Source organism: Rhea pennata, chromosome Z, assembly GCF_028389875.1.
Source record: "Rhea pennata isolate bPtePen1 chromosome Z, bPtePen1.pri, whole genome shotgun sequence".
Lineage (NCBI taxonomy): Eukaryota > Metazoa > Chordata > Aves > Rheiformes > Rheidae > Rhea > Rhea pennata.
Genome location: NC_084702.1, coordinates 68,563,881 through 68,584,807, shown reverse-complemented (window position 1 = coordinate 68,584,807; position 20,927 = coordinate 68,563,881). Strand labels below are relative to the sequence as shown.

Genomic DNA, 20,927 nt, shown 5'->3' with positions numbered 1-20,927 from the left:
CTAGATACTAGAAAAGGTACAAAACACCCTAAAAATATAACTTTACTGCTTTTTTTATTTGTCTTACTTGTCAAATTGTCAAATCAGTGCACTTGCACAGTGGTGCTGAAGAACACCATTTCCGAGCTGTTATAAGACAATCCAGAGAAACACCCACCGCGCTCTTCACACGGATGGCGCAAACGTAGTACCCAAACAGAACTTGATGGGCTTCTCAGTACTCTGCAGCAATTCAGTTTAAAGTGATTCAGTTGAACTGATTTACGTAATATCACCTCTTACGAAGCGGGTTTGCAGGCTGTCCTAGGTGGGAATGCGGGGGGTTAGTAACATGAGACAGTTAGGATGTTTACACGACTCCTAAGAGATTTTACTGAGAAACTTCCCTGCGACAGGAGTAGAATATGGCAATCACGCTATCAAAAGAAATGTTAAAACAGAAACAGCGTTCAGCTTAAAAACTGTCAAGAAACAATCTTCTGTTTGTACAGATGGGACTAAAAGACATTTTAGCAGCAACTGAGTTGGTGTTACTCCTTCTTACTGGCGCAGTTCCTTCCACTTCTGAGTGCGCTGCGCCACAGTCACTATGGCGACCGCGAAGCAGTACAAAATCATAAGCAAAGTGCGAATAACATGTATGCTGAGTAAAGGTTTACCATGGTTGTATTCTCACTGGTGCCCTTGCTATTGTAAAGCGAGAATGAGCGAGACTGTCTTCTTTGAGTTGGCCACAGTGAAGGTGCAGCCCAAGAAATCATGTTCAGTTGTTCATGAATTCCAGAAACTTTCATTCACCTGGCTTAAATTTATCATGTAATTTTTTTTGAAATAAGCCGGTATCTAAAAGTTTCCAAAGATTTTATGATATCAAAGAAAAAACATTTTTAAAAAGTATTCCTCTCTGTCGTGAATTGAGACAGTATATTTGAAAATGTATATAAAGAAAGCTAGTGTTAAAGAAAGGTAAATAAAGAAAATTAGTGCTTTGGCTTTTAATAAGGCTGCTAAAAATAAGTGAAGGTATTCTGGTACTTTGTACTGTACCACTGCCTTTTAGATAAATAGCAGCTGGGAGATACAGAATAGGGAATACACTATGGGAAACAAGGAAAGACAAAGTAAGGAGCAAACAGAAATTATTCCACAGAAATTTTAAAAAGAAAGAGCTGGATAACTCCATTTATTACATCAAGCCTACAAACTTGAAATGAGACTGGCACTGTCTGGACTTTCAATCAACATGATGAAACCATGAAGTAGATAGGTTTTTAAAAGCCATGCAAATATTTATTTTGAAGACATATTTGTAAGGCATTTTTGAACAAAAGAGGAGAATAATGGGTCCAGTGAGCTGTACAACAGTGAAAAGGCAAACAGTTAGAAGCAAGAAAGAAGGCAAAGAAAATTAGAAGGATAACAAAAGAATTAGAAGAATAACAAACTGTTACAGTTAGCCGTATTCTGTAGTTGCCTTCCCATGTCCTTTCTCTCAGCAGCAGCTACCTTTCATATCTTGGCAAATTTCATAAATGGATGAAACATAGCACTTTTCCCATGCATTTTCTTTCTTGGAATTTGACATGTCTACATACTTTCTATTGGCATGGGTAGAAGATCATAAATGAAAATCAGCTTGATAGTTACACCCTGCGTGCCTGGCTTCCAACATTTACTGTAACTTGCCATAACTGCAAATTAATTTATTGAAGAAAGGTCTATTAAAGATGAAATTTAAGCATTAAACACTATTTACACAGAGACATAAACTGCTCATTTGAATTGGTTCAAGTAAATGCTCTGTTTTTACCATTCACAAGGACTGAATTAAAAAAAGACAGTCTTTGTATGAATATAGCAGCACCAGTAATCAGGGAATTCTTGGGAGCAGTAACTGAAGGCAGCTGATAAATAAGACTACTGTATACATTTTGATGTCTTTTAAAATCATTTTGACTTGGGAATACATATATTAAACAAGGACCTACAATCTACTCCTTCAAGGCCTAAAATGTAAGCAACAGAGTCTGCATATAGAATCTGAATCTCAAGACTAGGTGTTCTTACAATACATGGTAGGAGCTAGGTAACTCAAAAGGGTGACCCCTGAAGTTTACAAGCTAAGTGTGTAACTGCCTAAAACTTGCCACGAGAAAAAAATTAAGCAGGATTACATGCCTACTCCCACTCCTTTCTGAGTGAGTCAGGCTCATGCCAGCTATTTACCCTCAGTCAAGATCCAGAGGCACAGAGCCCTCACGTTAGGAATGGCATCACCAGCTCTTGAGGAACTGACTCATCCTTTTCCTTTCAAAAGGCGTGGAAGCTACAGGAGGGTGCAATTCCACCAGCGCTTTCAAAGTTGTGTCATTGTGCAGAAGGAAATGCAGGACTTACTGTAAGGGCAAATACTGATACCAAAAGAGCAAAACACAGCATGATATTTTAACCTAATGGTTAAAACATTCACCTACAACAGGGAATCCAAGGTTCAGAGATAACCCATGGAGTCAGAACAAGAACACAGCGTGTCCCGCATCTGCTTTCAGGATCACAATTTTGGACTTAGGCGCTTGCTGTATATTTAAGTATTATTACTGGTGCCAGTGTCCCGTTGCCATTTTGGTAACCTTTAAGAAAGAGAAGTTTTGCCATTAGGAATGAAGCCTAACAGTGAGGAGAGAGGTATCATAACCTATATGGAGAGTACATCTTAATTTATCCTCTCTGGTACAGCATTTCAGAATAACAGACCACCCACTTTAACCTTCTTAACCTTAAGACGTTAGGCACTGAAAAGGCTTACTTGAGACCTTTTTCTAATCAATGAAAATACAACACTTGCAAATTCATTTGTTGAAAGGGGCTGTTAACCAATAAACTGAACAGACAGATGATTCTAGTTGTGGACAGTTTCGTCAAAGTCATGTTAGGGTTTTTAGAGATGAAGTGGCTCAACTAACAAAATCAGCCACATCAACAAAGAGCTAGGGATTGAAGATATAGCTATCTTTCCCCCCAAAATGGTAACAGGATTCTATGAATTAGTCAGCAATCTGCATTCCTTATCAAAAGAATTCACTGCATGATATATTAAACATAAATAAAGAATTACAGTAATACTTAAAACTGATAGGGCAACAGTCTAATCTATTCTAATAGGAAACCCTTCCTCTCGCTCTATTCAGGTTGTATATATCAGCAAAATACTGGATAAAAATGGGCTTTTAAAATCTTGTAAAGGCTTAAAAGACAACTCATAACTCAAAGATAACTCACATCTGCAATTAGGCAAACACCTTAATTACAGATTTAGCCTGTCATCACTAAACTATATTAACGGGGGGGGGGAGGGTGTAGAAGTGAATCTCTAGCTTCGGAGAAATATGAATACATAACTTCCATGTCCCACAAGTTACGGTGCAACACTGCTTATCAGGAAAGCCAGGCCTCCAATGAACTGCTTTGGTAACGTATGTTTAAGGTGGAATTATGAAAACAAATACAGGCAACTAGGAAGGTTTAACATCAGGCTCTCTCTTAAGCTACACCAGAAATTCTTCAGAGTCGAGTTCCGTTTTCTGGCTATGTTTGCATAAAGTTCTTGGCACTAAGGGACCTCAGTCTCACTGACTGTGACTCCTGAGCATTACTGTACTGTAAAAATGACAGTAATAAAGATGGGCAGCTGAAACTGTTGTACAGTAAAACAGAATCCAGTGCTGTTAAGGATTATGACAGCTCCCAGTTGAAGAAAAACAGGCAAGAAAGAAATGCAAAGGCAATAAAAGAACTATGTAAACTTTAAAAGAGAGCAGCTTTCTTATCTGTTAGGAACTATTCTTTATGTGGCTAAAAGCATGAACATGTCAAGAAGGTGAAGCAGCAAAGTAAACCTAGACATGAAAAAATTATTATTATAATAATATTGTAAATCACTGAGTAGCACCTTAATTATAAATAATGCTTCACAAAATGTAATCTGAGATATATTGTTTATGTCTGATCTTTCATATGCATACTAAGGGACAATTCCTGAATTTTGATGGAAGTATGTGTGATTTTTTGCTTCAGAAATGTTTTTTTTTCTGTAGCTCTATAACTAATAAAAATGCATAAAATAGGAATAGTTTGTGTTTCAAAGAAGTTTTCATTTGGTGATGAAATCAGGTATAAACTCTTTATTTCATACAGAACAGTCTGCTCCAGTACCAGAAGTGAAAACTCTTCTCCATTCCAAATTTTGTGTATAACCCCTGCAGATTACATTTTGTGAAGCATTATTTATCATTAAGGTGCTACTCAGTATCTTACAAATTGCAACAAAAGAGAAATCAAAGATGAGAAATAAATATAGAGCTAGTTCAAAGAAGACAGGAGAAAAAATAAGAAAAAATTTAAAGGTAAGAGATGAAGAAAGAAAGATATTCTGGACATGCTATCATAAAACAAGAATATTACCTCTTAACTGGGGAAGAAGGGCAAGTGAGCCAAGTAACTCACTGGAGACAAGAGAGAATGTAAGAGGGTGACACAGGAGCCTAAAACTCACAAAGGCCAGACTACTATGATTTTTAAAAATTTTTCTAACTGCACTCAAATAATCCCAGATTTGGCATACAAGAATACTAGTATAGGTAGTACCTCATAAAAAATTATACTTATTCCTTAGTTACACCCATTCTTTCTTACAGCTTCAGACTCCCCACTGCCCTTACATACGTTCTCCTTACAAAACCCAAGAAGAGACTGGTGTGTCTACAACTACGGAGAATGCGCGAGTGCCCAGCCACAGTAAAGAAAGGCATTTCAGGAGTTCAGGCACCACCAAAATTTAGGCAGCATGAGGCAGAGATTTTTAGTGACTTAATTTTGAGCTGCCAGTTAAGTACCTCCATACCATGTTAAGCTGTAAATCCCCATAAAATATGTAAAAATAACAAAAATAACTCCGGATCACAAAAACTGTAACTAAATAATGGAATTTGAGGTCTAGTGTGATTTCTTCTGGAAGGTACTAGCTTTCACTGGATGAAGTAATTTTTTGTTTAATCAAACCACAACCTTTTGTGCAGAGGAGTGTCAGGTTCAGGAGGCAGGCACTTCTCAGGCACACTGGGACTGCAGCACTGGGACTCCTCCATACAGTTGGAGCACCATGGCCCTCTGTGCTCCCCGAGCAACAGTGACACAATGACTTCTCCCCTTAAAATGCCAGGAACAACTTTTGACCCTTTGGTGGACATGTCTTTATTATTATTATTAATATTATTATTATTTATTGCCTTAACATTCTGCCCAGGTGGAATTTGAAGATCTTGTGCTGGCTGGTCTCTGATCTTCCACAGCTGAGTTGAGGCAGGAGTTCCAGCTAGATTACTGGATGTCTAGAAATCTCAGAGAGCCTCAGGGTGCATGTATGTAGGCACAACAATTCTGCAGCATGTGAATAATGATTTCAGCATTCCCAGGAAGTGTCAGGCCTATCACAAATCAGCGCATGCCTACCAGGACTACCATGGCTAGTCTCTTTGTGTACCGTAAGCATAGTGCATCCTGAATAAAGTATCTTTGTGTTTATGCCCAAACCAGGTAGTCCATTCTTCCCAAGAGAAGAAAACAAGGAGTTATAAGGTATCACTTTACTGCTAGCACTCGCCCATATCACGATATTATCTCATATCACAAGCTTTTGGATCTCAATCATGTTAAGGATATTTGGCTCTTTTACTGGACTTCTTCCCTGATTCCTCTGAGGATCCAACTCCAGCAAAGGAGAGGTGGGCTATCTGTGTCCACATTAACCTATGCTCTGTTTCAACAAAGCCACATATACAGTCATACGAGAACTACTTGGACCACACTTCCTTAAGCTCTCTACTGCAGGAGATTTATCAAGTTAAAACTGAAGGAATATATCACACAAGAATAAACAGATACAGGGGTGAGAATTTGGCTAGGTCCCTATCAGATGAGTTCTGCAAAGAAAAATCAACTAGAGTATTAGGCCAATTGATACTTGGTCTTTTCAGGTCTGAAACAGAGCAGAAAGTTCAGATTGAAAATAATTGTCCTCAGTTCAGCTTCAGAATTTAAGTAAAGAGAATTAAAGTAATCTTAAACTTCCTGTCTGTTAGCTCCAGTTCTGGATTGCGGTAGATAAGGAAGAGTAATTGATAAGATTGCTTAAGGGTATGTTTCCATGATGGATAAAGCCAGACTATATTCTTCCCTGTCCCTGGCTGCATATTTCCAAGCACAATTGTTTGCCTCTTCCCTCTCCATTGCAGCAGCACTGACCTCCTCCAACAGAGCACGAAATCTGGACAGGGAACTAAAGTGGCAGGAAAAAAACAGTAAAAAACTGTTTCCTTCTGGTTTAGTTCCCAGGTGAGTTCAATTTTGTATTTGACAAGTGCAAGTGCACTTCAGAAGAAAAAAAACTGAACTGCAGCCCTTTCCTGGCTGTAGCATCTTTGTGCTGACTCCCCACAGCATCACCTGTCCCTCTGATGCCACCTAAGCCCGCCCTTAGGTTACCACCTACCTCAAGACTTGCAAAGAACAGCCTGTAACTGTCTCTCCTCTGTGCCAAGGGGATTTTCCCTTTTTCGTAATCAAGACTCATAGAGTGCTTTTTAAGTTGTCCTACCAAATTTATTTTGTGAGAAGGAGGTGGAAAGAGGATCATAATCTTACTCCATTAGCATAAAGAAGGTCAAAGAGATGAAACAAGGCAGCAGAGATGACTGTATAATGGAAGAAGTTTAATGATTATTATTAAGTTAAAAAGTAACTGTAATTGTGCTACTAAACACTAATTAGTACGATAAGAGTTCATGTTTAATACAAAATTAATGAAACTAGCAAAGAATCACTAAAAAAAGACTGCTGCAGGATTTACGTATTTAGTATTAGGTTATGTACTCAGTAAATATTTCAGTTCATCAAAATGACACTAAGGAAGCATACCTCCCTGCCTATGTAATGAAAATGGAAAACAAGGAAGGAGCAGGTATCATATGAGAGGAGAAAAAATAGTCAATATAAAAATATTCAGAAATATGAAGGACCCTATCAAAAACATGCAAGTGATCTGGGGTGTCAGTGTGTCTAGTGACAGATTAAGTAAGATTAAGGAGGACTGATTTTGTCATCAACTTAAATTATTTCTTCTCAATAGAGAAGTTATTTAACTGTTTTTCGCAAGAAAACATAGTTGAGGCCTTTTCTGAAACTAGTTGTTAGAAGAAAAGGTGTCAGAATGAAATGGTAAATGAGGCAGAAACAAATGAACCAAAGAACAAAAGCATTCATTCGAGAGCTCTGCAGGAACGTAAGAATGAAATGGTTGTGCAGCTAACAAAAATATACAATGTCCTATTAAACTGTAGTAGCCTGCTTCTCTTATTGGCTCTAGTCTGATTTCTGTTACGGAACAAAATGTTATTTGCTTGTGGGTGACAAGGGTTTCTGAACCATCATTAATAAAAACTATTATTTTAGCCCATTATTTTGCCTAGTTTAAGGAAAGCCTTTCCAGTTAGTACGAAGTTTTCTATTTCCTGCTGGAAAACAATAAATAAGTCTGTATTTCAGTTATTAACAGAAAGGATATTGATATGGACTTTCTTTAACAATGTTTGAGATTTACTAGAAAAAGCTAAAGTGCTGTTCAGCTGTTCTTGGTGTGTTCTGTTTGAATTGGCAAGCACTGATATGGAAAGCACAGCTCTTGCACTATGCCATTAATATACCACCTAGTAATTGCTTCTTGAAATACACTTGAGTGATTTTGATCAATTAAAAAGTAAAACTGTTAGATTTCGCACATTCTGCATGAAAATACAGTATAGATCATACACATTAAAAATATATATAAACTCCAAATAATGTTACCTTTTATTTACTGTATGTTTCTGAAATACAGTAGAGAACAGAAGTCCATAAGGATTCATTTTAAAAACTGAGAATTCACTGGTTTAACAAAATTGCTGTTAGTGTTCACTTAAAACATCATGCCTATCCATGGGAGCTTCTGAATTCTCTTTAAATTATTGGTTATTTGAAATAGGAAAAGAAACCTATCCTCCTCTCTTTATATCTAATTCTTGTAGGTACGCAAATTTTAAAAAGAGAGTAAGATAGACATAAATTTCCCAAAGGTTCTTGAATAAACACTTAGATCTGGCTAGAGCCTCATCTCTCATCTTCTAATGATGTGCAGTTTTAAATTCATGTGTGGGTGTGCAACTTTTATCTGTCTCATCTCTGTCACACAACACAAAGAATCACGTAAAACGGTTCCCTACCATTGTAAGACCAAAGGCATTTTGCAACACAGTTAAGAAGCTCTTTCTTTGCTCCATGGGGGATTTTAAAATTCATTTTAAAATTCAATTTAGAAAATTATATAAGCTGATAATACTCTAGTAAAATACTAAAACAAATTTTATAAAGACCACCGAGAAAAAAGAAAAAGCATCTCCATAAGTAAACTGAAGTTAAATAGTTTAAAGGTATTGATTTTTGTCTTGCTGCTTCAGAACCTGATTATAATATTCAATTCATCACACTTTGATATTAATCTATTTAATAAATTTGGTATAGAAGGTTATGTTTCTTAGCAATTACACATGTACACACAGTTTTAAAAGCTTGATAAAATGACTATCTTCCCCATTCTGGTACTGCAGCCCCTAGAAATGGAAACTCCATTCACCAAAGTCTTCCTGTCCTGGGAATAAGCAATCTCAAATCATATCTGCCATTTTTACCTTCTCTGTCCAGTCTGCACCACTATCAGCATTATTCTTCCATTTGGCAACTTTCAAGTTTCAAATCCTCTCTTTACTATAATCATCTAAACTGAATTTGTTTTGAACATCAACATTGATATAAAAATGCCATAAAACAATTCTGTTCTGGGATTGTTCTATATTTTGGGGAAGAACATTTCCAGTCTTTCCTCCATTCATTGCTTCTTTTCTATATTTTCACTTGTCATCTTCTTCCATAAGGTGTTCCAGAGGAAATAAAGCAAAGCACCTATCTCCAACACCCTACAGTAGCTAGGTGCTTTCTCAGAGGTGATCCCTGGAGGACCCAAAGCCATAGTCTCCTTTACTGACTGAGTACTGGGTTACACTGTAACCCAGGCTCCTGTCTCTAACACTGGCCAATAACTCATTATTATGAAAATAATTTAACAACAAAGAAGTATAAAGCTATTCTTCCTCCAATATGCCTTCTAAATTACTAATTGATAGTAATTGCTAGAAGGAAAACTTCTTGAGTTAAGGGTTGTATATAGATTGACATGGCTTAATAATTCCTACAGATCTATCCTACATGAACCTAATCCCTTTTGGATCAACGCATTTTTAATACAATTTAATTCTGCAGTGTGGGAAAAACAGGAAAATTCTGCAGTGTGCTGTCTTTAAACTTGTTTAGATACATTTATTGGGAGCATTAGCTGCCTCCCCATTCTTGGGCTGTCAAAAATAACAAACTATCATGAAATGATAATTGCAAAAATAGCGAGTAAAATCTTTTCCAAGCTGAATAATCTAATCCGTTCTGTCTTTCTTGTTATGGAAACTATTTCAAAGAAGCTGTGCTGCATCTCCAGTCCAGCTGCCTGCCCTTCTCAGCAGGGTGAGAAGAATGCCTTTCCATTACCTTTATCCTCTGCTATAATAAATGCACTTACACAGTGAATACCCTATCATTAGCATTATTATTTGCAAATTGAGTTTTCCATGAATTTGACTGCATCACTGACAAATACACCTCAAAAGCCATCTTTTTATAACTCTAATCTCCTTTACTCCTTTATGAACTTGTTCAGCAATATTGTTCTGCTGTAGGGCAATACATCCCTTCAGAATTCAGCTCCTTAACTTAAACAAACACTACTGATTTTTATCTAAAAAAAGCCTGAAAATGCTGTCAAGAAGTCTGCTCTTTCCTGCAGCGCAGAAGCAGGACACCATTTACCATTTGAGAAGTTAGGCTCCTATAGCATAGATTAGTTTTCTGTTACAAAGGGTAGACAGAAACCTGCACAGCAGGTTGTGGGAGCATGTTTCACACGAGGCTTTGTTCCACTACAACTTCCAGAATTAATCAGAAACTTGAAACTTCTACCGAGAAAGGCCAGCTCCACCATTCAGCCTTAGTCCTGACCCTGGAGGGTGCTAAGCACTGCAGCTCTTACCACACACACAGACGTAGACGGTTGTTGAAACGCTGCACAACTTCCTAAGGTTTATTATCTCGTGCAGTAAGGTCTCACCTCCTGATCTGAGTTTGATACCTAGTCATTGTATTTATTTTTAAACCATCATTATTTGGCACTATCTTACTATCTAAACCTGTGGAAAAGCTATTTTGCCAAGTCTGATATTTGTGTTTCAAGTTCATCATTTATGTTAATGTATACCCTTTGACAGAAAGGGTGCAGAATCCAGTTTCTAGGTTTTTAAATTCAGAACAGAAAATTAAGTATCATCTTCTCCATATAGTCTAGGGAGAAAAGAGACTGGTAAAATCATGCTGTCCTGTTTTAATTATTACAACTACAGTGATTCTTGCAGTGGGGGAAACCATTTGCTTAAATTCTTTCTTGTGTTGCTAAGATACTATGTGAACAAAATTAATTTTCAGAAAGTACTGTGGAGCAACTACTACTATATTTTCTTACAAGCAGGCAGACTGAGTCAAAGAAAGACTCTTATCGTTTCTCCATGACTTCATATAAATTAATAGCAATCCTAAGATTACGGCTGAGGAATTAGTAGCTCTCAGATGTCTGCCCCATTCACCAGAATACACTAGCAAGGCATGTTTTTTCCGCTTCTCAGAAATTTTGTTTGTACACTTAGTGCTGAGCAGTCCTGAAACTATTCACAAAGCGTATTAGCCAGGAAAAAAAGGAAAAAGAATAATTTTTGGCTTGACAGGTTTACATGGTGCTTCAGAAACTTACTCCCACCAGTAATATTCACTGAAACAGTCATATGCCTAAGCACGGATTCTCTCGCTTAGGCCATTTCGTACTGCTTGGACAGTGGACTAGATAATTAAGCCCTTATATTACAGCATAAGGACTGGGTCTTATAGCAGCCTCAGAAACCCATACTAACTTCAGTGGGGCTTTGTGCTGGTACAGAGATTAATCCATGTGGAACTAATTGCAGAACTGTGGCCTAAGTAAGAAACTGGTCTAGTTCTATTTCCAGCTTGTTATCCAGTTGTCAAAATGTACTGCTCATTAAGGCCAGAAACAAAGGGTCCGGATGGATTCTTTATATCTCACAAATGTGTTTCCCATATAAAAAGAAAATAATCAATAACATTGCAATGGAATTTAAAACCTTCCTGAAAAGAAGGACACTCTAAGGCAGGTCTTTTTACGCAGAATAATGAGAGAGGCCCTTTCTCTATGCAATTTATGATTTATTTTCACTTAAAACAATAAATTATGCAAGACACAGTTTCGCTACATGAGTCCACAGAACATGAGTGAGGCTAAAACAAATGTGTTCTTACCTCACAGCTCTCTTCCATAATGTGAGTTCCAACAGTGCTCTAATCTCTCTTCTCCTATCCTGTAATATCTGAATTTTCTGTCCTCTGCAAGAGCTCTCTGAATTTCTCTAACTTAACCAACCTGCTGCAGTCCCTAACGGCATGATTGGAAAGCCAGAGGTCACTAACGTGGGAGTCTGAGCTGCTTCCTTACAGCAGCAGGTGGCAATAAAGTAGTGCATGAGCCAGGAGAGTATACGTCAGTATATATATCTTACATAGTATATATTAGGAAGCAAAAATTTCCTTGATAATCATGAAGATTTTATCTGCAGCATGGATCTACCAAACTAAAAACTGATTTAAAAAAGCAGAATTGGTTAAAATGTAGAACAAGCAGATATCAGAAGCTTTCCATGAAGTGTTCAGTTTTATGAAATTTTCAGTATGTACCCCAGTTCTAACAAGTTTCAGAAGTGAGCCTGTGTGCTCTGCTTCCTAGCACCACTGAGCATATAGTTCCATCATCAGTTTGAGGAGATCTAAGTCTGCTTAGCTGCAAAAAGGTGCAGTGTCACTCTTCTCCAAGGTGCATTTCTACCTATTTCTTCGTAAAGGTACTAATACTTGTGCAGCCATGCAAACAAGTTACCCCAGGGAACCGATCCAGCTGCAAATTAATCCAGTAAAATAAACCATTTTTGCAGCAGGATCAATTCCCTGATCCAACTTTCTTTACAGCCACAAAATCATAAATGCCAGTACCAGACAGAGAGAAAGAACCTGGACTCAGAAGTGGGAAAGAGGGATGGGAGAGTTTCAGCATCTATATGTTTAAAGAGTGTCCCAGGTACAACCATATGTTACCTGGCTAGATATAGAAAACTCAGGTCAGATAGGCACCAAACCACTTAATGCTCAGTAAGTTGTAACTAGTTGTGTCAGTAAACCCTATAATTGCAAGCAGTTTGTGTCAATGCACAGGACAAAAATCCATTAAGTTCTGTCTCAGGAGTTTGGGTTGCCATATACATCACCCTGTCTGTTGTAAGTATTTCTCAAGCATCACTTGTCTGTACCCTGTGAGATAACTGGATTCAGGCACCCCTTTCCCCTGCTCCTTCAGGCACTGAAACCCATCACTTAGTCATCCAGTAAGACCTTCAAACCCTGATGAGCTGCTGCTTTGCAAGTGCCTGCATTTCTGAAGGTACGCGTGGATAAAGCTACTTACACCCTCAAATGCTGTTGTGCTGCTTAAAGCCCTAACCACAACGGGATTCTCAGCTAAGTCTCTCCTGGTTACCTCATCCAATCTGAAGCATGCCTATAGGATCAGGCCCTATACATAAAACAGGCACAGACAAGATCTGTGAAGGTCTGAAGGTTAGAGGCTGGCATGTATATGCATTGTATATATGATTACATTCTAATTCCCAGAAGTCAGAGCACTCAGCTGCAGAAGTAGGGACTGTTTCATTTTCATTAATGCTCAAGAGGTATCATTTACATAATACCAGATTTAAAAAAACAATAATACAAACAACCTTCTGAAACTGTTATACTAAAAAACACCTTGCACTGACTTCAGTAGGATATTCATATAGCTAGCTGAGATTTCAGAGAGAATATCACGGGGGCATCATAAATACTGCATGTTCTAACCAGCTATCTCAGTAATAAGTACTACACAAATATTCATGTTAATTTGTTATTACTCCTTCAGAAGAGAAAACTCATGATTTTTTTTTCCCTCTCCTCAGGTGTAATCCTTGGATTTTCTCTCCGATCCTATAAGATGAGTTATCGGGAAGTCAAGTACTTTTCATTTCCAGGAGAACTACTTATGAGAATGCTGCAAATGCTGGTCCTGCCACTAATTGTATCCAGTTTAGTCACAGGTAAAAAAAACAAAAGATTTTTCTTTCTGAAGTTTTCTCTTAAATAATTTGATAAAGATGCACACACTAAATCATAAAAAATGAATATTCCATATGCTAAAACAGAAATGTAATAACCTGCAGAATGAGCTATTGCTGCTAATGTTATTTTGGAGACAGTATCACAAGGTCGGAATTAATAAACAAAGTAATTAAAAGATGTTTTTCCACTTTCAAAGTCACTCTAACTGTGCAAGTTATTGTATGTAGCTGCTATGAAGCAGACTTTGTACTTCATTTTCTTCTCTTTCTTTCTAGACTGGTATCTCCTTCCATGAAATCCTACTGTTATGAAATATAAGAAATATCAGAAAAATAGTAATTATTTCATCCATGTTCCAAGTCCCCCCAAAATTTAAACTATTGATTACAGGAAAGAATCTGTAAAACATCTGTCTACCTCCTGTCCTTTTAACAGCAGACTGGAAATAATAGGTGACAGATATATTGTGTGGAAGAGACATTATCCCATCAGTTCTGGTTTTCTTTCTTCTGGTTAGCAACTCTATTAATCTTCAATTGCTTCCTATTAAGTTGTTTGAGCTACAGATATAATAATTAATTCAATATGATGATGGATGCCTTGCCATTTCACCTCTAGGAAGTTTCATGCAAGAGCTCTCAAATTTTTATGTCATGTATTTATCCTATTAATTATATGAAAAAAAGAAGGCAGATATTTTGCTCTATCAGCAAATCAGTGGTATAGCTAGGAGAAGAACTTATGAACTTAATCAGAAACATCTAATATGCACTCTTAAAATCTAAATTCCTAATACACTATCTTTATTGGTACAGGATCCAGAGCCTATAAACTGTTCTCTACTCTACTTGTAATACTACTTGTATTGATTAAAATCTTTCAAAGATTTTAATAGTAGGATCTACTTTTAGAAACGCAAATGAGTACACACTCCATCTGTAGCGGTACTAAAGACAGTATGTATATGTATGAGCTGTTAGTATAACAACAGAAACTATGATATTCACAGATCAAAAAAAAATTTTGCGTTCACATCTTTCAAGCAGAAAGAAATGTTTGTTTCTATGTGCACAGACTATATGGGTATTGAAAGCTTAATGCACACTGAAACTAGAGAGAAATTTATAAATCTCAGAGGGGAAACAAGGACAGATTTTCTTCCCAGCCAGTCCTCTATAATTCTTTTAATCATTACATTCTGTGTCTCTTCTCTCCTTGCTATCCTCTTCTCTCTTCTGCATACAAAGCCCCCAGCATGGCTGGCCTTTGATAGGAGAAACCACTAAAAGGAGAGAGGGAGACACATCCACCTCCCCTCGGTGTCAGCTGGGACTGACACAGGCTGCTCTGGCTGCCCTGTTTTGGAGGCTGAGTCACTGCAGAAGCAATTATCTGCTCAATTCCGTGTAACTCTGCATCCTTACTGCTTCTGGAGAAAGATGAAGTCAAGACAGGAAATCTGGAAGATCAATCCTCCTATACAAGGATTGGCATTTATTTATTTTCAAAATTTAAACTTCCTTAATCAGGAAGGGTACAATGGCAGAAAACTTAATGCAATTCAAAAATGACAGATTTCAATCTAAAAAATATCCTTAAATATAATAGTACTATGTCCTTTCTTTCATGGGGTTACATAAATTTTCCAGTTTATTGCTAACAATTCTGGAAAAACTGTTTTCTACACTGGACAAGACCTCATTAGCACACAGATGATTTTAAAACAAAACGATGCTCTTAAATATTTGATGCATAACTGTCATATGCGAGTAAGCATACAGGTATTATTTAATCTAAATAACAGACTACAATCTCTGCAGGCATACTACTGTGCAATTTTATAGACACTCTTGGATTATATGTTTTACATATTACAAGCTAATTCATTAGATAAGAGTCTTAAGCTTCTCAACTCAGTCTTAAAACCACTCTATGATGCATCCATGAGCCAAATCTCTTGCTTTCTGTATTTTGTTTGGCAAAGTTTTAACTGTAAGACTCATCCCAGGTATTGCACACTGATAATATAATTACTTTTTCCCATTGTACATGATTTGAATAAGTATTTTCGCTGTTTGTAGGCATAAGGGTGTCTCCCAGCTATGATGGTCTAGGTTTCCATTTGCATTTATGTAAGCGTGCTCAAAATAACTGGTTATGAGGATAATATCAGAACCTGTGGTCTCTGATGTATTAGAAATAGACTAGTCATGATTACATTCATTTTGTCACAAATAATTTGGATATCAAAGAAATTTGAACAGTAAAAATGAAGTCATAATTATACAAGTTGTAGGCTATTCTATAAGTGATAGAAAAAATCAGGAAGTGAAGAGGTCTGATAGGCATGCACTGCTCATAGTTATTCACAGACTCTTCGGAAAATAAACCGTAAGTGTTCAAGTCAAGTTAGTCACATTTCTGTGCAGACTATTTTGATATTTTCATGAAGTAAACAATGCAGAATCATATTTCAACCTTTAAGAGCACATTTAACTTACGAATTACCATTACTGTGGCTCAAGCAGGTAAGCCGTTTTCTCCATGAGATTCTGTCTTCTGATGTGCATGTTACCAGGCATGTGCTGACATCTGTTTGGGAGAAAAGAGAGGTTATTAGCATACCTTTCACCATCTTTTACTGTTTATAGGAAAATATCATTATATGAATATCTGTACTCTTCATCTTTTGTGGTTTAGGCACAAATCCAGCTGCATACTCTATGCTCATCTTTATTCTCTATATTCTTACAAATATGAGAAATCATAAGTCAATATTCTCAATCAGTATCTCTTTATAAAGTCAAAGTTCAGACATAGTATATGGGAGACAGCATAAATAGCTAAAAGATAGAGCTAAAATTCCCATTGGGATTATTTTTGCATCAGATCTGGCCTGAATTCTTAGACAAACACAAGGCTGACAATTTTGCCCCCCCCCTTTTTTTTTTTGAATTTGCTGCAGTTACAGGACTGCGTATTTTATACCTTTTTATTTCATCATAACTTGAAATATTTGACATAAACAGTTTGGTTGACATAACTATTTTAAAATATCCATTGTTCATGAACAAAAATATAAACTAAATATATATGCACATGTTAGCAATTTCATTCATTATGAAATAGGCAAAGATGGCAGGATTTGCACCATTAAGAAGGCTATGTATTAACATTTTTTGAGCTATTAGAGCAGGATCATCACGTAATTGAAATTCCAGCCTTTAAAATTGGCCACAGGTCTTGTCAGCATGTTTCAGTTAGGAAGACTATACTTCACTATATCTAAGGCATCACAATGAGGTACCCCTTCCTAACCAAACTACATATTTCCTGAAATCAAATTCACATAAATGATTCATGAATAGTCTCTTTTAAAAAGCATAGGTGGAGCATGACAATTTCTGTAAGGGCTACTTGCAAGTATTTTGCACAATTTTAGTCATATCCCAGTTTTACTGATATGCTGGATCTCTTCCGCCAAAATTCTGAAGCTTGGAATTCAGTTTCACAGGGACCATTACTATTAAACATAAGTAAACAGTGATTAACTCCTATGCATTTCTTTCTAATATCTTTGCTTGGTAACATACAGCAGTGTATAAAAAGCCCAGGCAAGATCTGACATCCATTTTTGCTGGACACTGCATAAACACAGTAAGAAACCATCCTGTCTTGAAAAATCTACCAATACGAATCAAGGGGGTTCGCAGGGGAAGGAGATAGGGAATATGGAAATGATGAGACAGAGGCCTGCCAACTTGCACAGGCAGGTCAGCAATGATGCCACCAAGCGCCGAACCCAACCATGAACGCGAGCCCAGCGCACAGGGCATTAGGTGATAATGCTCGTCCAAACGGTTAATGGAAGTAGCACAGCCACAGTGCAAAGAAGTCTTAATCACAGACCAAGATTTTATGTGCAAGATTCTGCACAAACACAAATCAAAGACTGAACTTTCACACACGGGCAAAACAGTTTGGAAGACTGAGTACGGAAGGATTACTTCAAATAAAAAAAAAAAACACTAATAAGCCTAACCTTTAACAGAAAGGAAAGGAAAAATAGCAAGCAGGCTATGAAACATAATATATACATAATAATGTGTTATTGGCTATCCTAAAAATTCAGTTCACAGGAATGATACAAATGATGATTGATGAAAGAAAAAATGCCATAGGCCAAAATCTTCACCTGCACTGCCTGCTAATTAAATGAACAAAGTTGTACCACCTTCCATCTGTGCAGAAAGACAGTTTATGAAAATGATGTGGAAGTGTTTTGTAGTGGTTTTGTAGTTTATTAGCATATTTTTTAAGGCTGCTATGCTCTGAAGGCACTTCTGTTTCCCAAATATAGAAACTATTAGAGTGCATTTCCTAAAGCATCTTGGTATGTAGTTTGTAGTACATCTTTGTTGATATTAACTTCTCATTCTAATTACAGTCATAATATGACTGTCTCTCATAGACTGTGGAAGACACAGAAACTTCCCTGACCTTCACACAACCATGTGAGAACAACTACAACCGCAACAACTGCAGGAGACACGAGTGACTTTCCTCTGGGCAGAGTCAGAGACTCAGTAGGTTTTGTCCCCAGGCTTCTTCAACACATACATATCATTTACCACTGCACAAACTATAGAAAAAGTTGTCAACATGCAGACAGCTGGTATTTCCATTTGTGGATACTTTGTAAAACTGCTCTCATATATACATACGATTCTCTTGATTCCAGCTATCACTGAAGTGCAATGAATGGTGGCATTAGTAAGGAACATCGTGTAGTCTCTGATGGAATGAAAACAAAAGGCAGATAGCGTGACTCAAGTACTAAAACAGAAGTAAAGATCACAATTAACAGCCGGGTTGCAGTTGCTGGAAATCATCTATATAGAAACAAGCATAATGTTCAAAGACAGAACTGAACTAGAAGTAGGCTCTAAGTCACTCTCTTACATAAGCCATGAAAAATGCAGCATCTGGTTACGAACAAAGATTGAAAGATTTTTTGGTGAAAAGCCAAATTTTGCCCAAAGCACCTTTTAGATATAAAATGTGAAAAATCAATGCTGTGACATGTTGTATAACCTTAGGCAAATCAAGTCACCCTTTTGTATGTCTGCTTTCTTTCAGATGTGGTGCTGGCAAAGTTTTTTTTATAGCTACTAGACAGAAAAGAAGATGACTATATGCACTGGAAATTTTAATGGAGATATGTAGATTAAGTTGTCATAGCTTAGCTAAAGTATATAGATGGAATTTTTTTTAGTTATATCGCTGCAGAGATGGAAACAAACTTGAGCAAATAGTTACAGCAAGAACGGTATGGGGCCTTCAGAGACACAGTTACCGTGGAAATATTACGCCCAAAGTTACCTAGTGACTAACTGCAGCTAGTTATGATGATATCACCTATCACCAATAACCAGATATGAATAAATCCATAAATCCAGCTATTTAATAGGAATGTGTTTACCACATAGTTAAAAAAAAAAAAAAAAAAAAAGTTCTCCCCGAATTAGCATATGGTACGATGGAGCTACACCATCTTGAATGACAGGAGAGGTGCGATACAGTGGCATCATCTCCCCTGTCCACAAAATAGTGAATGCAAAGGGCCAGAGGGAAGTTTCCTCTTCCTGATCCCTCATTTCAAGTAACACAAAACAAGAGGAAGGTTTCTGATAGCGAGACTTGTGGATTATTTCTTAAAAAGAAGAGAGGTAGGGAATCCATCTTGTATCAAGGTTTGTGGAAGCAGGAGACTAGTTTCGGTATTCTCCTGCCTTGTTGCTCGTCCTGTCTATTGTGGAAATCATGCTATCACTTACTACAGGGCCCCAGGTGCTGTCTGGTTTCAGCCACAAATGTTTATGATAATTTCAACAGATGGAAAGTCTCTCCTTGATGTCCGTATATATAAATATGGACGTGACCCGTATGTCTGTTCTATTGACTCTCAGAACGGCATCCACCAGGGAGTAAATGCCGTGCAGCCAGCATTATCCTTTGCTCAAGAAGAAAAGGGAGGTGCATAGCAGTAAAACCTTTAATTCATTTTAGCAGGAGACCCACAATCCTATGTATCGCTTGTGCAACATGTGGGGTACTCAGAGTAGAGCTGGAAGCCAAAAATATTAACGAACAGCTGGTCTTATTCTTCTCTGTTTCAGCTGAGGAAAAGATATGGTTCATATAGTTCACATATGAAAACTGAGAAACAATTAGGCAGTATTTGCACAATTTAGCTGGTCACCAGAGCAACTTCTCCAAAATATAAAATTTGGAAATTTTCCAACTTTCAAAAATTCTTCAATTTTTGAGTGTTCGAAAGAAATTGGTTTAGATGTCAGATCACTCAAATCTCACTTAATCCAATAGGAAGATTTCTGTTGACCTCAATTGACTCTAGTTGTGGACAAAAGAACAGAACTGATCGATTCTTTATGACTGCACCACCTTTTGGATTTCCCAGTGCATTTGAGCCGCCTGCATATTTGCATAGGAAGCTTTCTACTGAGGAGCTGTGTCTCCTACTGTAGTAAACCCACTATCAGTAATCAACACTTAACACCATATGTAAGATTTGAGACAACCAACCTTCCAATCTGTTCAGTCTTCGTCAAAATCCATAAACATCCTAGGGGCATGTTATTTTTTTCTTATAGCTTCATTTTAATACACAAAGTGTCATTAAAAACAAAAAGCTACTTAGCTTCTTTTTCAGGCAACCCTTCATTCCCCACTCAAAATGCTATACAACATGTTAACACTAACTGCTGAATTACATGACGGCCTTTATTCTATGCACACATCACTTCATGCACTCAGTTAGGTACTTAGATATGCAGTGAGAATAACTGGACAACAGAACTATCTAATTTGAACATCCAAATACTTTTTTGCACAAATAAGGGAGCACTCTCATTTGGGTCTGTGTGTGCCCAAAACCAAGGCTAAAAACATAGCCATGCAAGAGATTAAGATTGTAAAGATCCACTGTCACGTAAATAGGACTCTTCGCAGGAATAAGGAAACAAGTGAAGAAATATTACCAGAGCTGACCCAGGTTCTTCTCAAGCTAGCATCAGTATAGTAGATTAGGGCCAACAGCAGCTAAATATCTACAAACACTTCACTAAATAAATGTTTTTATGCCGTTTCAGAAGAAAGAACGATGAAACTTCATACACAATTACTGCAATCACTAGCTCATCAGTACCTGTATTACTGTTTAAAGCACATGCCTATTAAGTGTGGTGTATCCCCTCTAGCAATAACTGTTTAGACAGGTACAGAAAGAGGAAAAAATTGGAACCCTCCTATACTGTTTCCCTCCACAGTCCTTAACAGAATGTGGGCAGGATAAGTTTAATAATTCTGTCATGTAATTCTAAAGACTAAAGCTTTTAGCAGTTACAAAAGGAGTCTAAGCAGCAGGGCCACCACATTTTGGAGACTCA

At 37.2% G+C, this 20,927-nt stretch overlaps 1 protein-coding gene across 4 annotated transcripts in view; it reads left to right on the top strand.

Moving 5' to 3' along the window:
- SLC1A3 (solute carrier family 1 member 3) overlaps nucleotides 1-20,927 on the top strand; it is a 57,359-nt gene that overhangs the window by 5,111 nt on the left and 31,321 nt on the right. For 3 of the 4 annotated variants that reach the window (XM_062599110.1, XM_062599108.1, XM_062599107.1), the window contains exon 2: nucleotides 13,299-13,436. The exons of the other annotated variant lie outside the window; for it this stretch is intronic. In XM_062599110.1, coding sequence (XP_062455094.1) covers nucleotides 13,299-13,436 — 138 coding nt within the window. The remainder of the gene's footprint in view (nucleotides 1-13,298; nucleotides 13,437-20,927) is intronic. 4 annotated transcript variants of the gene reach the window in all.